The 14,845-nt window shown below is 34.2% G+C and overlaps 1 protein-coding gene across 3 annotated transcripts in view; it reads left to right on the top strand.

Moving 5' to 3' along the window:
- LOC111015363 (RING/U-box superfamily protein) overlaps positions 1-10,071 on the top strand; it is a 37,153-nt gene extending 27,082 nt beyond the window's left edge. For 2 of the 3 annotated variants that reach the window (XM_088125084.1, XM_088125086.1), the window contains exons 11-16: positions 2,855-2,956; positions 3,149-3,200; positions 5,056-5,107; positions 5,359-5,475; positions 5,573-6,397; positions 6,815-7,750. In XM_088125084.1, coding sequence (XP_087981210.1) covers positions 2,855-2,956; positions 3,149-3,200; positions 5,056-5,107; positions 5,359-5,475; positions 5,573-6,397; positions 6,815-7,486 — 1,820 coding nt within the window. In that variant the 3' untranslated portion in view covers positions 7,487-7,750. Of the gene's footprint in view, positions 1-2,854; positions 2,957-3,148; positions 3,201-5,055; positions 5,108-5,358; positions 5,476-5,572; positions 6,398-6,814; positions 7,751-8,101 lie in introns of those variants that run through there. The other variant, XM_088125085.1, reaches the window with a different exon arrangement.
- The last annotated feature ends 4,774 nt before the right edge of the window (positions 10,072-14,845 follow it).

The raw sequence follows: 14,845 nt of genomic DNA, 5'->3' as shown, positions 1-14,845 counted from the left end.
TCAGATCTCAACATTAGTGGTCCGGATTCATCACCAGTTGCTAATTCTGTCAATGCACCAGATGAAGTTCTATGTGAACAATCTCTAGAGGCAGATTTAAAGATATTGTTTGCAGAAGAAAAAGGAAAAGAGGAGTCGATTTTAATTCCTTCTTTCTTTAAAGAGGCAAGTATCAATTTGATTCCTATCTCTGATTCATAATGAAGATCGTGTCATGGAATATCAAAGGCTTGTGCAAGGACGAGAAGAGGCTGAAGATTAAGAATTTTGTCCAGAATCATTGCCCTGACATGGTATGCCTACAAGAAACGAAGATTCAACGGTTCGATCCGTCCATGATTAAGTCTCTATGGAGTTCTAAAGACATAGGATGGTCAACCATTGAGGAATTCTAATGATGTGGGATGAAGGCTGTATTTGTGTAAAAGAAGTCATTAAAGGGGGGCATACGTTATCAATCCTCATCTTGGCTTACTTCAGTTTATGGTCCGACAGATTACAGGGAAAGGAAGTTTTTTCTCCAGGAACTCCGTGATATTTCGACGCTATCTGAAAATTGCTGGTGCATTGGTGGCGATTTCAACGTTATCCGGTGGCCTTCTGAAAGATCATCATGTACAAGATCATCTAAAGCAATGAAGAAGTTTAATATGCTGATTCAGGAGCTGGATTTGATAGAGATTCCCTTAGTTAATGGCAAATATACGTGGTCTAAGCCTGGAGCTCAGTCCAAGCATTCTTTATTGGACAGGTTTTTGATATCCAGCGGATGGGAGAGTGCCTTTTCCAATTCCAAGGCGCCTTGTGCTGAAAGAACTACCTCAGATCACTTTCCTATCATTTTGGAGGCTGGTGATTTCCAATGGGGCCCCAGTCCCTTTCGGTTCTTTAATTCGTGGTTGTCTAACAAAGATTGTATCGGCCTTATTGAATCTAAGTTAGCTAATGATCAATCCTATGGTTGGGCAGGTTACTCTCTGAATTCTAAGCTAAGGAATCTGAAATCTGCACTTCGTAGTTGGCATTTGCAGAATGAAAAAGGCAAAAAGGAGTCAGAGACAAGAATTTTGCAGCAAATCTCATCACTGGATTCCAAAGAAGAAGTTTGTGGATTATCTAATGAGGAAGCATAAAAGAGAAACGAGCTCCAAGTGGATCTGTTGAAACTTTATGTGGATGCCGAAAGGAACTTGTTCCAAAAAAGTAAGATTAAATGGCTAAGGGAGGGCGATGAAAACTCTAGTTTCTTCCACAAGTACTTAGCAGCTCGCAAGGGAAAATCGATTATTTCTGAATCGATCAATGAGGATGGTCAGACGCTAATCAATCAGATGGATATTGAAGAAGAAATTTTCACCTTCTTCAAAAGGTTGTATACTGCAAGCAGTGGTTCCAGTGAAGGCAGTGGTATATGAGGTGTGGTATGAAAGGAATCCTAGAATTTTTGAAGAAAAGCGACAGTCTCCATCAGCTTGTTTCGACATTGCTAGATTCAAGGCCTCTCAATGGAGTTCCTTATCCCCTCTCTTTAAATCTTATTCTCCTAGTTTGATTAATTCAAATTGGGGTGTTTTTGTGGCATCTCTATAGTACTTTCTATAATACTTCTTTTATGTTTTAGTTTTTTCACTCTTTCGTGAGTTTGTATCTTTGAACAATTTTTTTCCTTCTCATTGAAATAATGAGAAGTTCGTATCTTGTTAAAAAAAAAAAAGAGGCATAGTTGCCGGTGAATATAGGGGAGCAAACCTCTAATTCCCAGTTACCAAAATAATAATAATAATAATAATAATAATAGCGTCTTTAGGAAAATATTTACCCAAAATGGTTAGAAGGTCAAAGAACTGAACGTGATTTTGCTCGGGCCATGGATGCGATGGAAGGAAATACTCTCGCTACGCTCAACAATGGAGAGGTAGCCCATGGATTACCCCAGTAATAGGTTTAGGACCTGTATTGCCACGTGAAAGAGAACCCAGAAGCCAAATCTCACATAAAATGGCTGGATGGGCAACCTCCAGGATCAGTTGTTTTCACCAGTTTTGGCAACGGAACTGCAGCGTCAAGGGAGCAAATCAAGGAAATTGGAGGTGGGTTGGTTTGGGGTAGGTACAGATTCTTGTGGGTAGTGGAAGATAAGATAGTGGACAAGGAAGACAAAGAGGGGTTAGAGGAGGTAGTGGGGAAAGAACTGATGGAGAAGATGGAGAAGATGAAGAATATGAGGATGGTGATGAAGGATTATGTGAACCAACTGGAAATTTTGGGGCACAAAGCAGTGGGTGGGTTTATTAGCCACTGTGGGTGGAATTCTGTGATGGAAGTGGCAGTGAATGGGGTGCCGGTGTTGGAGTGGCTCCAAAGTGGGGACCAGATGATCAATGTGCAATTGGCTGCCAAGATGGGCTCGGAATGTGGGTTGAGAATTGGGGGATGCGGTGAGAAGGGTCTGGAACTTGGAGGAAGGATTAGAGAGATGATGGAGAGTGAAGCTGTTAGAGCACAAGCTGCGATGAAGGGATTTGGAGTGAAGGAATATTGGAAGGAATGCTGGAGAAGGGGAGAGAAGAGGGAAGAAGGAAGAGAGAGGAAGAGAAAAGGGAAAGAAAGAGGGAAGAGAGAGAAAGGAAAAAATAATCATTTAAAAATAATATTAAATTAATAAATGTTCAACTCACCAATGCCATGTTAGCATTCCGTCAGTGACACTAACAGAAGTTTGATGTGAGGGACCTTTTAGAACTATTTTCCAAAGATCGGGGCCTTAGAAACCTATCCTCAAACGCGGGGACCAAAATTGTATTTTACCCTATTTCATAATATGTCTCTAAAAGTCCCTTTAATCTTTGTTTAGGACATTATGCTATAGCAGTTGCCATTATAGGCACTGCACCATCGCCTGATTCATCAATGCTGCAAGACCATGTACAGCCAGTTGTTTCTACTGTGGATTCAGGTATAGCTACAATTGTGAAGGGCAGGTGGAAACCTTCTTTTGTTGTTGTTCTCTCTTCTTTTTTAATTTATTTATTTATCATTATATATTTGTAATTCAGTTCAGGATGGTCTCGCTAATGGCTTAAATGCATTTTCATTTCTTTATGCCATGGTTTTGGATGTTAGTAACTAATTTTTCTTTGGGTTTCAGATTCTGACATAATCGAGGGCCCATCACGAATATCCCTTAATTGCCCAATAAGGTTATATAGACAATTTCTGCATACAATTCTGATACTTTCAGTTTCAGCCATTGCAGTGCTTAAATTTATTTGCATGCTATTTATGTATGAATTCCTCGTGATGTGACGTGTGAGATAATTAGCATAGGCTTGGACTGTTTTGCCACTGATCTGAAACAGAGGATTTTTATTGATTTTCATCGCTGTGGAAAGCATAGGATTTAACTGTTCATGGATATGCTATGTTGTCTTACATAACTATTGGAGTGATGGGGTCAGGTTCCAGTAGGATAAATGGAGAAGGGGAAGCTGAAATAGTTGTATGTAAGGTTTATAAAACAAGCATGTTTTATAATTTAGTAAAAGTGTGTGGTCTAAAATGAAAGAGTAGGAATTGTTCCTAAATGAAATAATGAAACCATGCATTAGCTAAGATGCATGATTCACGGGAGGGAATCACCTGAAACAGTTTGAATTGTAATTATTGATTCACCATAGACAGTTAGGCTTGCTGTATTACCTGATGTCGAAATGGAGAAACCCTTTAGAGATTAGCTAAATGCTCAAACCCACAAAACTGGAGTTACAGGATAACAAAACAATAAAATTTAATAAATAACTGCAACATACTCTGATGGAGATGCACAAAACGTGAAAGCAAATTCTGATTTAGAGCTTGATATTGAATAGGTAGAGCATTGAAGAAAATGGCAGATGGGCACTGGGGAATAGTCGAATAGATAGCTGTACCAGTTACATCAAATTCAAAAATATATATCAAGAGTCTAAGCATCTGAGTTATAAAACTAGAATGAAAAGGAACCATCAAAAGCTTGTGGGGTAATGTACAGCTTACTACTTCTAGGTGGTGCGACGCTTATAGCAAATTTTTTTTTTAATTACTCCCTTTGCTAGATCCTTCAAAATTGGAAGGCGTTCATGACTTAGTGACCTTGGGAAGAAGTTTCCTCTACCCTTGCTCTAGGCTGTTCTTTTTTGTGATTAATATATTTCTTAAGTTTTCCATCCCAAAAAAAAAAAAGAAAAAGAAGAAGAAGAGGAACCATCAAATCTCAAGACAAGAAAAAAAGGAACACATTGATTACACGTGGGAATGACTGAATAATATTGCTTTTCTTATGAATTACATTTTTAATTAGATTTAAGCTGAACCATACTATTGGGTGATGCATAATTCAAAATAAAAATTAAATGTATTTTATGATCTTTATTTGCTATGATATGCAATCTCGATTCTCATAAAAAACATGATCTGATTCACTATTTGATGACCCTAGATTTCAAAAATGACGTCCAGCCAAAAGAATAGATAGCATCTGAAAGTTGGTATTTTCGTTTACACCAGTATAGAGCTAAAGATAGAATTGCCTTTCAGAAAGTATAGAAAGAGACCACAGAGTCATTAAGTATGCGATTACCTAGACCTTGGTTGTGAGAATCCGTGCGTCAAAAGTGAGTGCAGTGGTTTCTTTAACAGTAAAGCATCTATTTTTACCATCGATATTGAATTTAGAAATTGCTTGCTTAATTATTTATCTCCCCCCCTCAAGCCACCCCCACCCCCACCCCCACCCAAGGAAAATTGAAATTTTACATTCGTAATTACATGGATGAGGTCAGAGAAGTTATTATCATATCCCGTGTTTGACAATGTATACAAAATTTACTTGTTACTTGAATACACACACATACATACATATATACACATGCATACATATGTATATATATATTGTCACTTCTTGCTGACACACCTATCGAACACCAGATGAAGTTTATGATCGGGTCAAGTTTCAGTTTTTATGTAACTTAATGATTGACGTGGTGATCGATTCTTCCTGTTCTCAATGTGAAACAGCTATACCCGAATCAAGGTTCCTGTGAAAGGTTGTTCTTGTAAACATCTTCAGGTAAGCGTTCCCTGCCATGGCATCTGAAAGGTGTTGATACCTTAATCTTGGCATGATCGTTCTAAATCTTTTCCATATATTTATCTTTTTCTGTCAAGAAAATTGGCAACTGTAGCATGCACCTTGGTGCCTTTACATGTGTACCCATTCTGTTTTTTTGCTAGATTGTCTTGTAGTACATGAGTTTACTGAATATTATATCTTAAAAGTTTTCTTTAGGTTTAATATCAGTGCCTTTCTGTATGTTGCAGTGCTTTGATTTTGATAACTTCATTGACATAAATTCAAGAAGACCATCCTGGCGATGCCCACATTGTAACCAGTACATTTGCTATTTGGATATTCGTGTTGATCAAAATATGTTGAAGGCAAGTGTAGTGATCAACCTTTTCCGAATATCATTTTCATCTGCAATTTTTTCTTTTCGCTTTAATTCATTCTATGAATCCATTGTATTTCCGTTAGGTCCTTAGAGAAGTGGGAGAGAACGTCACTGAAGTGATTATTTCAGCTGATGGATCATGGAAGGCCATCCTAAATGATTATGGGGATGGTCGGCCATTGGAAGATTCTCTCAAAAACCAGAATGGAGGGGCACAGCAAGAGTCTACTGCTCCTCCTGACGTGTTAGATCTTACTGAAGTTGATGATAATATGAACATCTGCAATCTTGAGACTGAAGACAGAAAACCTTGTCTTAGTAATAAAAACCAACCGGTTTCTTCGAGTTTAAATATATCATCTGGAATGAACAGGAATAGCTTAAATCAAAATTTTGCTGCTGTCTTGGAGGATGACTTTTGGTCTGGAATAGATGAGACTTTGACCTCTATTACTAGGTCAGATGCTCCATTGGGTAATAGCACGCCTGCAACTAGTTCTGCTGATCTTATGCAATCCGCTGTCTTGACCGAAGCTGTCGCACCTGTTCTTAATCATGGTGTGGGGGTTCCAGGACATGCCGCCTTTTCATCTCCTGCATTGCATGATCAAAATTTGCAGGTTCAAGCTTTGAACTCAAATGAAAATAATCAGTATGGGAGGATGACATTAATACCAAGACCTGTCAGCAGGACTCCAGTTACAGTTCAAGCCCTTCCTGCTCAGTCCCAAGGATCAGGCCAGCTGTATAGTTTAAGAACCTCAACAATTTCCTCAGCTCCACAAGTTGGACACGGTTTAAATACAATAACTCGTGATTCAGAACGGAGACTGCAATTTCCGATACATCATGGAGATCCACATCGTGCAACAAACCTAGCTCCATTTCAGCGCCCACCAACAGTGCAGGTGCTATTTTATATTGTTTCCATGATCTTCAAGTGGTCATCTATTTTAATGTTTTTATTTTCAATGGATATGACTTTTGGTGGTGTTAGTTAAATTTCATTACTTTTAGATACAGTGAGATTTGTGCCAGGTCAACATAAGTTTCGTGACACAAGTCAGGATGAATTTTTTGTTCAAACCGTAAGGTCATGACCTCAAGAATTTAAATAAAAGCAGCATATTTTCAAGCATTAAGCCTTTACCATTGGACCAGCTCCTTAGGAATTGACATTATTTGATCGATGGCCTACAGGGAGTGTTCACGTTTTTGTTTTCATTCTGAATTTATGGCCCCCCGATTTCCTGGATGATACATTGTGCAGAGTCTATCATTTTACTGTAGATGTTAACCTATAATTTATTTGCTTATACTCTCAGATCCGGGATCCTCAAGATCGTTCCTTCACTCCTGGGCTAACTGTTCAAGCATCGACTCCTTTAAGGCCATCCTTGGGTCTATTAACGGAATTCCAGAATCCACACCTTCAGCAAGCTCTCAACATGAGGATGCCCCAACTCCGGAATCAAATTCCAAACAATGTCCGGCCATCTTTAGGATCCCCAAGAACTATGAATCAAGTAGGAGGTGGTGGATATGGCGGAGCTGCTTATGCCACAGTGACATCTAGTCAATGTGCAAGAATGATGGTTACTTCCCAGCGAGCTGAGATGCTAAAACAATCTGCAGCCATGTCATTACTAAATCAAACTTCCAGATCTGCCCATTCTCTTCAAACTACTCCTGATGGGCATAGGACAGCAGCTGCTGGGGAGGTGAGAAATGTTGGAGGAATGTCTCAATCTGTTCCCACGTCTGCAGGTTTAGTAGAACCGTCATTAGAGCAGAATTGGCAGCCCACAGGTCGAATGCGTGGCAGTCTTACTGGTCGAACTTATTCTGATGCTCTTGGCCAGTTACTTATTCAGCCAACTCAATCTGTACAATCTGCTCGACCTTCATCTAATCCGACTCCTACTCCCCCCAGTACTGCATCCACACAAGCTCAAATGTTCAATGGCAGGGACACACAAGTTCCAAGGACAAGATAATACCCGTTGAAGAATTTCTTGCCCCTACAGTATTGACTGGATGTACAGGTGCTCTTCCGTTTCCTATAGCTCTTTTATCATTTTAGTAAAGATTTTATGACCCGGGGTGTTTATTCAATAGACTGCGCCCAATTTTGTACAGTACAGGTCAGCTGTAAAGTCTTCTATGAAATTACCTACCATTCTTATATACAATCTGCCCTTTGTGGTGAATTTCTTAAATGGGTTTATTTAGGGCTCGTTTGATAAGGTCCTCGTTTCTTATTTCTTATTTCTTGTTTCTAATTATCTTAAGAAATCTAAGTATTTTCCAACTAACTTTATTTCTTGTTTCTCTTTTTTTTGGGAACATTCTCACAATTGTATAGAAATTTTGGAACCGAAGTAAGTTTCTTCTTTCTTGTTCCCATTTCCAATTTGTTCTAAACATAAATAAAAATTGTTTTATTATACTTGAATTGTTAGAGCTATGCAATTCATTTTTCTTTATTAAAAATGAAGAAACAAAGACGAGAAACAGGAATGTTACCAAACGGACTCTTAGTTTCTCCCACCCCATCATTGCGAGCAGCCTTGTACTCTGAACATTTGAAAGAAATTAATGGTTTTAAACAGGGAAAAAGGGTCATGGAGACTAGATGCCTAGATTAAAATGTCAAACTGGCCTACTGGATGAGATTGGCCTATATAGTTGGTAAGCTGAGAAAGCTATCTGAAGCAATGGAATCTGAGAAGTCTGCAACAGTAAAGCCACCTGTTAGAAGATGAACGACGTAAGGTAAATTGATTTTATTTCATGGGCCAATATTTTTTTTGTTTCTACTTGTTTTAGTCTCAATACAGAACCTAATTTTATGCGAGAGAAAGCTAACCAAATCACAAACTCTAACGTCCCTAAATTTTTGTTTTAGTTAGCTGCATTCTTGTATACTGAGTTTGTCATGAAATTTTTAGTCAGTTCATAGGTTTCTGAGGTCCTTCCCACACCATCTCCTGACTCAACGAGAACTTTGGTTAGGACAAATTCAATAGCTTACTTTAGCATTCTTCACATAATCTCTTACTGAGTCGATGAGTCAAGAGCGGGTGAGCTGCAAGCAAGAACCCCTCGTTTAGAGTTTCAAACCAATCAACCTAATAATAAGAAGGAGACTTTCCGTTTTGTTTCTTTTAGTGTGGTGAATAGGAAAAGCGGAGTTGAGTTTTCAATCTAGAACCTGTTTTGAAACTCAAGTTTGGGCTCTCCACTTAAGCCTGCCGATGGCCTAAGGCCAAAGTTTAGGCTAAAACCCAATTTCTTATGGAGCATTATTACCTTACCCACATGCCTAAACTCATTATTGGCTTAAAGTCTCTATTTCAATTGAATCTCACCCATTAATTGAGACGTGAATCCAATCTTTTACTTCTAACATTTTTCTAATTTGGACTTTTGAAATTAGATTGAGCTGAAAAGGTTGTTCTAGAGAACTGATGCACCTACAAATGATTGAAATTGTGAAATGTGCCTTTGCCGATTATATTTACATACGTATATGTCATACGTTGCAACATCTTACAAGCATAACCCGTTTAAGCCGCTAGATATTTCTAGCATTTTCCAATTTCTTCATTTATTAGTTTTGCTAAGGTTTGAAAACTTTTTTAAAATTTAAAGATTGCACATTCGTTGGTATCTTGATTTGGTTCTCAAATTTAGGAATTAACGGCTAACTTTGTCTTCAAGTTACTTATTTGATTTTGACACTCCAATCACGAGGATTTCGCAGTCAACCTTACACCCTCTTTAATATTCAAATTTTTCTTAGGAATTAGTATATTGATAGGCTATTTAGAAGGTATAAAATTTACTCTTTTGTCGCGAAACAATCCTATTTAAGATGTATCTATCATCCAAATTACTAAATTACTAGTATATCTTTTTGTATCTACACCTCAATATTAAATAACTTTTAAAATCCATAATTGGTTAATTTGAAGGTTATAATTTAAATCCCTTAAATTTTGCTTAATTAGACTTTCCAAGAGTAAAAGAAAAAAAATACCAAATCCCCTGGAATCCCCAAAATCCTCCATTTTGGAAAAAATCGAAAAGCCCTTCCTCCGACTTTTCTTCTTCCTTTGTCTTCCGTCTGTTCCTGCATCTCTGACCGTCATTTGCTTTCCTGCGTCTCCGATCATCGTTTGCTTTCCTGCGTCTCCGATCGTCGTTTGCTTTCCTGCGTCTCTAGTCGTCCTCTCCGTTCTTCTTCATTGTCAAGCAGTCCGTATCACAGTACGTCCTTTCGTTTTCGTTTGATTGTCGTCTCCTTCCGTTTCCATTTTCGTCCGCTCCATCTTCGGTCGCTGCCTCCGTTCTTCTCCATCTCGTTCATCTCTGTTTATTTCGATCGAAAGGTTTTTTTGTCTCATCATATAAACTTCGATATATTTTACATTCAATATATCCTACTAGTTTTCTATTTTAGATTTGAACAATGTTGAAAACCCTGATTTTTTTTTGTTTGTACTGTTAAACCCAACATTATTCTCTCCATTTTGTTACTGATTTTTGTTGCCCCTATTTATTTTATTTTTTATTTTTTATTTTTTGTATGGTTTAACAACATAGTTTCAAAGATTCAAATATGATTTAAGTGGTGCAAAATTTTGGTGTGAATTATTGTATATATGGGAATATATTTTATAATGAGTTTGATTCCTTAAAATTAGTTGAGTTTGGTATATTGGATAACATATAGAAATAGTTAGAATCATTTAGTTGTAAGTATTAATTAAAGTAATTTGAAGATAGTGGTAAGATATTGAAACTTATATGGAATTTAGATTATGTCTGGATATATCTTATAACTCAAAAAGTTTAGTCGGATGTATAATTTATAATGTTCAAGTAGTTGTGTGAACTCTTGTATATATTCAATGGGTGTATCCGATTTATAATGTATAATGTTCAAATATTTATAAAAATGCAAATCATTGACATTTATATCAAATTATTCTCTATAAGTTTGAATAATACATAGTATGAAAGTTATAAAACAATATTAATAAGTATATATATTATATTCACTGTATCCATAATAATATTTGATTTCAAAAGTTTTCACGATGTATACGTCATATCCTAGAAATATACAAATGAATACTTAATTGTTAATATTCTATAAGAATACTTAATATGTAAGTTATATCATACTTAATGACATACATACATAATGTTAATTACATCGCGAATAACAGTAGATTTCAAAAGTACAAGTAGAACATATGTTATAAGTTATATATAACATAAACAAAAAAAAATGAAATAACGAAACAACATGAACGTAATTGAATGCATAATTATAATTATATATATAAAGAGATACTCATGTTTATGTATAAATAAACTGTGTTTTCTTCTCCTTTCAATATTAACGTCAATAAAGTATAATTAAAAAAAACGGCCATTTGAAAACCTGCGGGCATAAGAAAGACCCCAAAACAAACTAAATCTAAAAAACTTTCAGCCACAACCCAGAAAACAGTAAGACAGAGCAGCCGGTGGAATTAAATCTTTTAGACAAGAACGACAATAAAAAGTAAATTAAAGGTTAGGGAACAGAGAGATACCTGTTGAATAATACCGAAATGCTCCTAACGGCAGAATTGGATATTTTTGTAATTAATAATATTGATAAATCATATTAGTGTTGAAAATTTGTATGGACCCAGTAATTAAAGGATTGTGATTACAATTTAGGGATTTAAATCTTTTAAATTTCAAAAGAAACAAATAACTACAATAATAATAAATATTAACTCTTTTTCTTATTATTAGAAGAAATACAAGCGAGTAGGGGTGTTAAAAAGACCCGACAACCCAACGAACTCAACCCAAACCGTAAGGGTCGTGACGAACTCAACCCAAACCGTAAGGGTCGTGTGTGTAACTTAACCCAAACCGTGTGTGTGTGTCTATTGTGGAAAATGTATTGAAAACATAATGGCACGAGAGGCCAAGTAAAGGTCTACTTTTTCGTTCTACAGTACGTTTTAGAGGTTCAGTTTTCTCTTTTACATAATGCCATAGATCAAATGAAAATACAAGAGACCAACTTTCCAGTAGCACAAGGTAAACAATTGTTATGATTTTTCTCCTTTTTTTTTTTTTCTTCTTTCTGAGTACAACAATTTTAATTTGTTATGATGTTAAATAATAGGACGAACAACAAAATAACTTAGTGCAAAATGAACTAATTGCTAACTTTATCTACAAGTTACCAGTTTGATTTTGACACTCAAAAGTATTTTGAAAAATTACCTGTTTGAATTTGCCACTCCAATTACTCGGATTCTCTTTCTAGAGAAGGTTACGCTTTCATCTTTGGTTTTCACTTATGATGAAGGAGGTTATATCATTTCAATAATTACTTTATAACTTTTATCATTTCAGTACATAATTTTTTTTATTAATTATTCTACGATTTTTTTATTACTTTTTTTTTGGTTTATTTATACTACTAATAATTTTTCTTCTAAAAAAAATTATACAACTTTTATTAGTAAATGTAATTTTTTTTACAAGGTATTACAATTTTTTACAATTGATCAATTATTTAATTTTATTTGTTATTAAGAATTAATATAAATAAAATTGTTAAAATAGATTTCATTCTTATAAATTATTATAACAAAAAAGTTGAATAATATTTCATATTAATGGTGGTTATTTTAATAAAAATTATAGTAATACTTTTTAGTTGATATAGTTTTATTTTAATTATTTGTTATGTGTTAATATTCAATAATTTTTTATAATTAAAAACATTTACTATAAATAAAATGGTAATAAAATAAAATTTTATTATTGTTTTAATTAAAAAATAACATTGGAGCATTTTTTTAGCTAAAGAATTTGTAATGAGTTAGAAATAAGAAAGTGGTATTATAGTAATTTTGATATATTTGATTCTTATTCCAATTCTAGACAATTTTGGTAAATAAGATCAATATATTTTTTATTTCAATTTCATAACAAACATTAAAGAAATAATATTTCTATTTCAATTGATTTTTCATTACATTCCTTATCATTCAAATTCTTAGTAAGTAAACGGGTTTTATTATAAAATGAACAAACTGCTAATTCTTTTTCGTTACGACTCCTTATCATTCTCATTGATTTCATTCTATTGATTTTGACACTCGAGTATTCTAGAAAATTACTTGTTTTAATTTGCCACTCCAATCATCGGGATTTGACAGGGAAGGTTGCACGCTTCTTTGTATTGAGTTTTTCCTTCTAATCAAAAGAAGAAAAATGAGGTTCGGTTTTCTTTTTTACCTAATGTCATGGAACATATGAAAAATACATCAGAGATCAACTTTCCCATAACAAAAAAGGAAATAGATGTTATGATGTTTTTTTGTACAACTAATTGGGAGTAGGAGAGTTTGAACTTTCGACCTCAAGAGAAGTAATATGTGTCAATTACTATTGAGTTATGCTAATGTTAAAGATATTACGATGTTAAAGAATAGAATGAAAAACAAAATAACTTTAGTGTAAAATAAATTCACCGCCAACTCTATTTTCAAGTTAATTACCTTTTTTGACCAACTTTGAGAACAAATATTGTTGATGTTTTTTTAGTACAACATGTAGGGGTGGGAGATCGAACTCACAATCTCTTGGTTGGAGATATATGTTAATTATCGTTCTATGCTAATTTTGACAACACTTTTGATGTTAAAAGAATAGAATGGAAGCCAAATAACTTTATTGTAAAATGAAACTAAGTGCTAATTTTATCTCCAAGTTAATTACCCGTTTGATTTTGGCATCCAAATATTCTGAAAATTACCTATTTAAATTTGCCACTCCAATCAAAGGGATTTTGGCAGATATTAAATTCTCTTATAATCAGACGAAGAGAAAAATGAAGTTTGGTTTTCTTCTACCTAATGCCATGGAACATATGAAAAAATAAATAAGAGACCAACTCTCCAATAACAAAAAGAAAACAAATTTTATGATGTTAAAATAATTTAATGAAAAACAAAATAACTTTATTGTAAAATGAATTACCTGATATCTCTATCTCCAAGTTAATAAAATTACCTATTTAATTTTTTGTCAAAAAAATTACCTATTTAAATTTGTCACTTCCATTATTAGGGATTTGGTGGATAAGGTTACACGCTTCTTTATACTCGATACTCTATTATAATTCAAAAGAAGAAAAATGAGGTTCGGTTTTCTCTCTTACCTAATGAAAAATATGAAAAATATGAAAAATATATAAGAAACAAACTTTCCCATAACAAAAAGAAAACAAATGTTATTGAAGTTAAAAAATAGAATAAAAAACAAAATAACTTTAGTGTAAAATGAACTATGTGATCATTCTGTCACAAAGTTAATTAAGTATTTTGAAAAATTGTTTAAATTTGTCAATTTAATCATAGGGATTTGGTTGAGAGAATAAAGAAGAATAATTTTCTCTTTTACCTAATGCTAGGGAACATATCAAAAAAATATTTAAGAGACCAACTTTCCAATAACAAAAAAGAGAAAACAAATGTTAAGATGCTAAAGTATATATGAAATAAAAGTTAAAAAGCGAGCATAGTAATAATTGGTATATATTTGAGCTATGTTATTATTAATTATATTAAATTAATCTTTATTCTAAAATAATTATTAAAGAAAAAAAATTCTCTCCGCAATTCTTCAACCCCTTGATCTATCGGAGAACGTGTTGTCTATTTGAGGTGATGATGGAGAGACCCTATTTAACCTCGGGGTAATTTTATAAATAATGTAATTTAAAAAAGAAATTACAAATGTAATACAGCTTTCAAAGTAATAATAAATTAAAATTAAATTCAATAAAAAAAATTTAAAATTAAAGTAGATATCAAAAGTATTGATAAAAATAGGTTAGTTCAAAACTGGTGTAAATTATGCACGATTTACGGATGCTAGGCATGGAGGGATGAGTCAGCAGCTAAATGGCGTACATTGTACACGATTTCTCATTAAATTACGTCCAATGTATGCCACTTATAAAAAATTTCTACAGAAGATTACTGATTCACACAACCATGTCATATGAAAGTTAGAAATTTCTTCTTTGTCGTTCACAAATTCGTGTAGTACGGAGGAGGTGAATCTGAGTTTGTAAAAAGAGTGAATGAGAATAATTAAGAAGGTGTGAGTGTAAAAAGGTAGAAATTCCTCCTCCGTCTTTTTTTTAAGGTACATTTGTAGAAGTTTTATAATATAAATTACCCCTAAACCTCGTATTCTACGTGAGTCAGTTGACTTCGTATCTTTTTATTCTTATAATATTGAAGTCAACATGTAAATAACTT

The sequence above is a fragment of the Momordica charantia genome, assembly GCF_013281855.1.
Source record: "Momordica charantia cultivar OHB3-1 chromosome 6 unlocalized genomic scaffold, Mcharantia_2.0 BLBB01000006.1, whole genome shotgun sequence".
In the NCBI taxonomy this organism is placed as follows: domain Eukaryota; kingdom Viridiplantae; phylum Streptophyta; class Magnoliopsida; order Cucurbitales; family Cucurbitaceae; genus Momordica; species Momordica charantia.
This window is presented reverse-complemented; position numbering and strand designations above follow the sequence as displayed.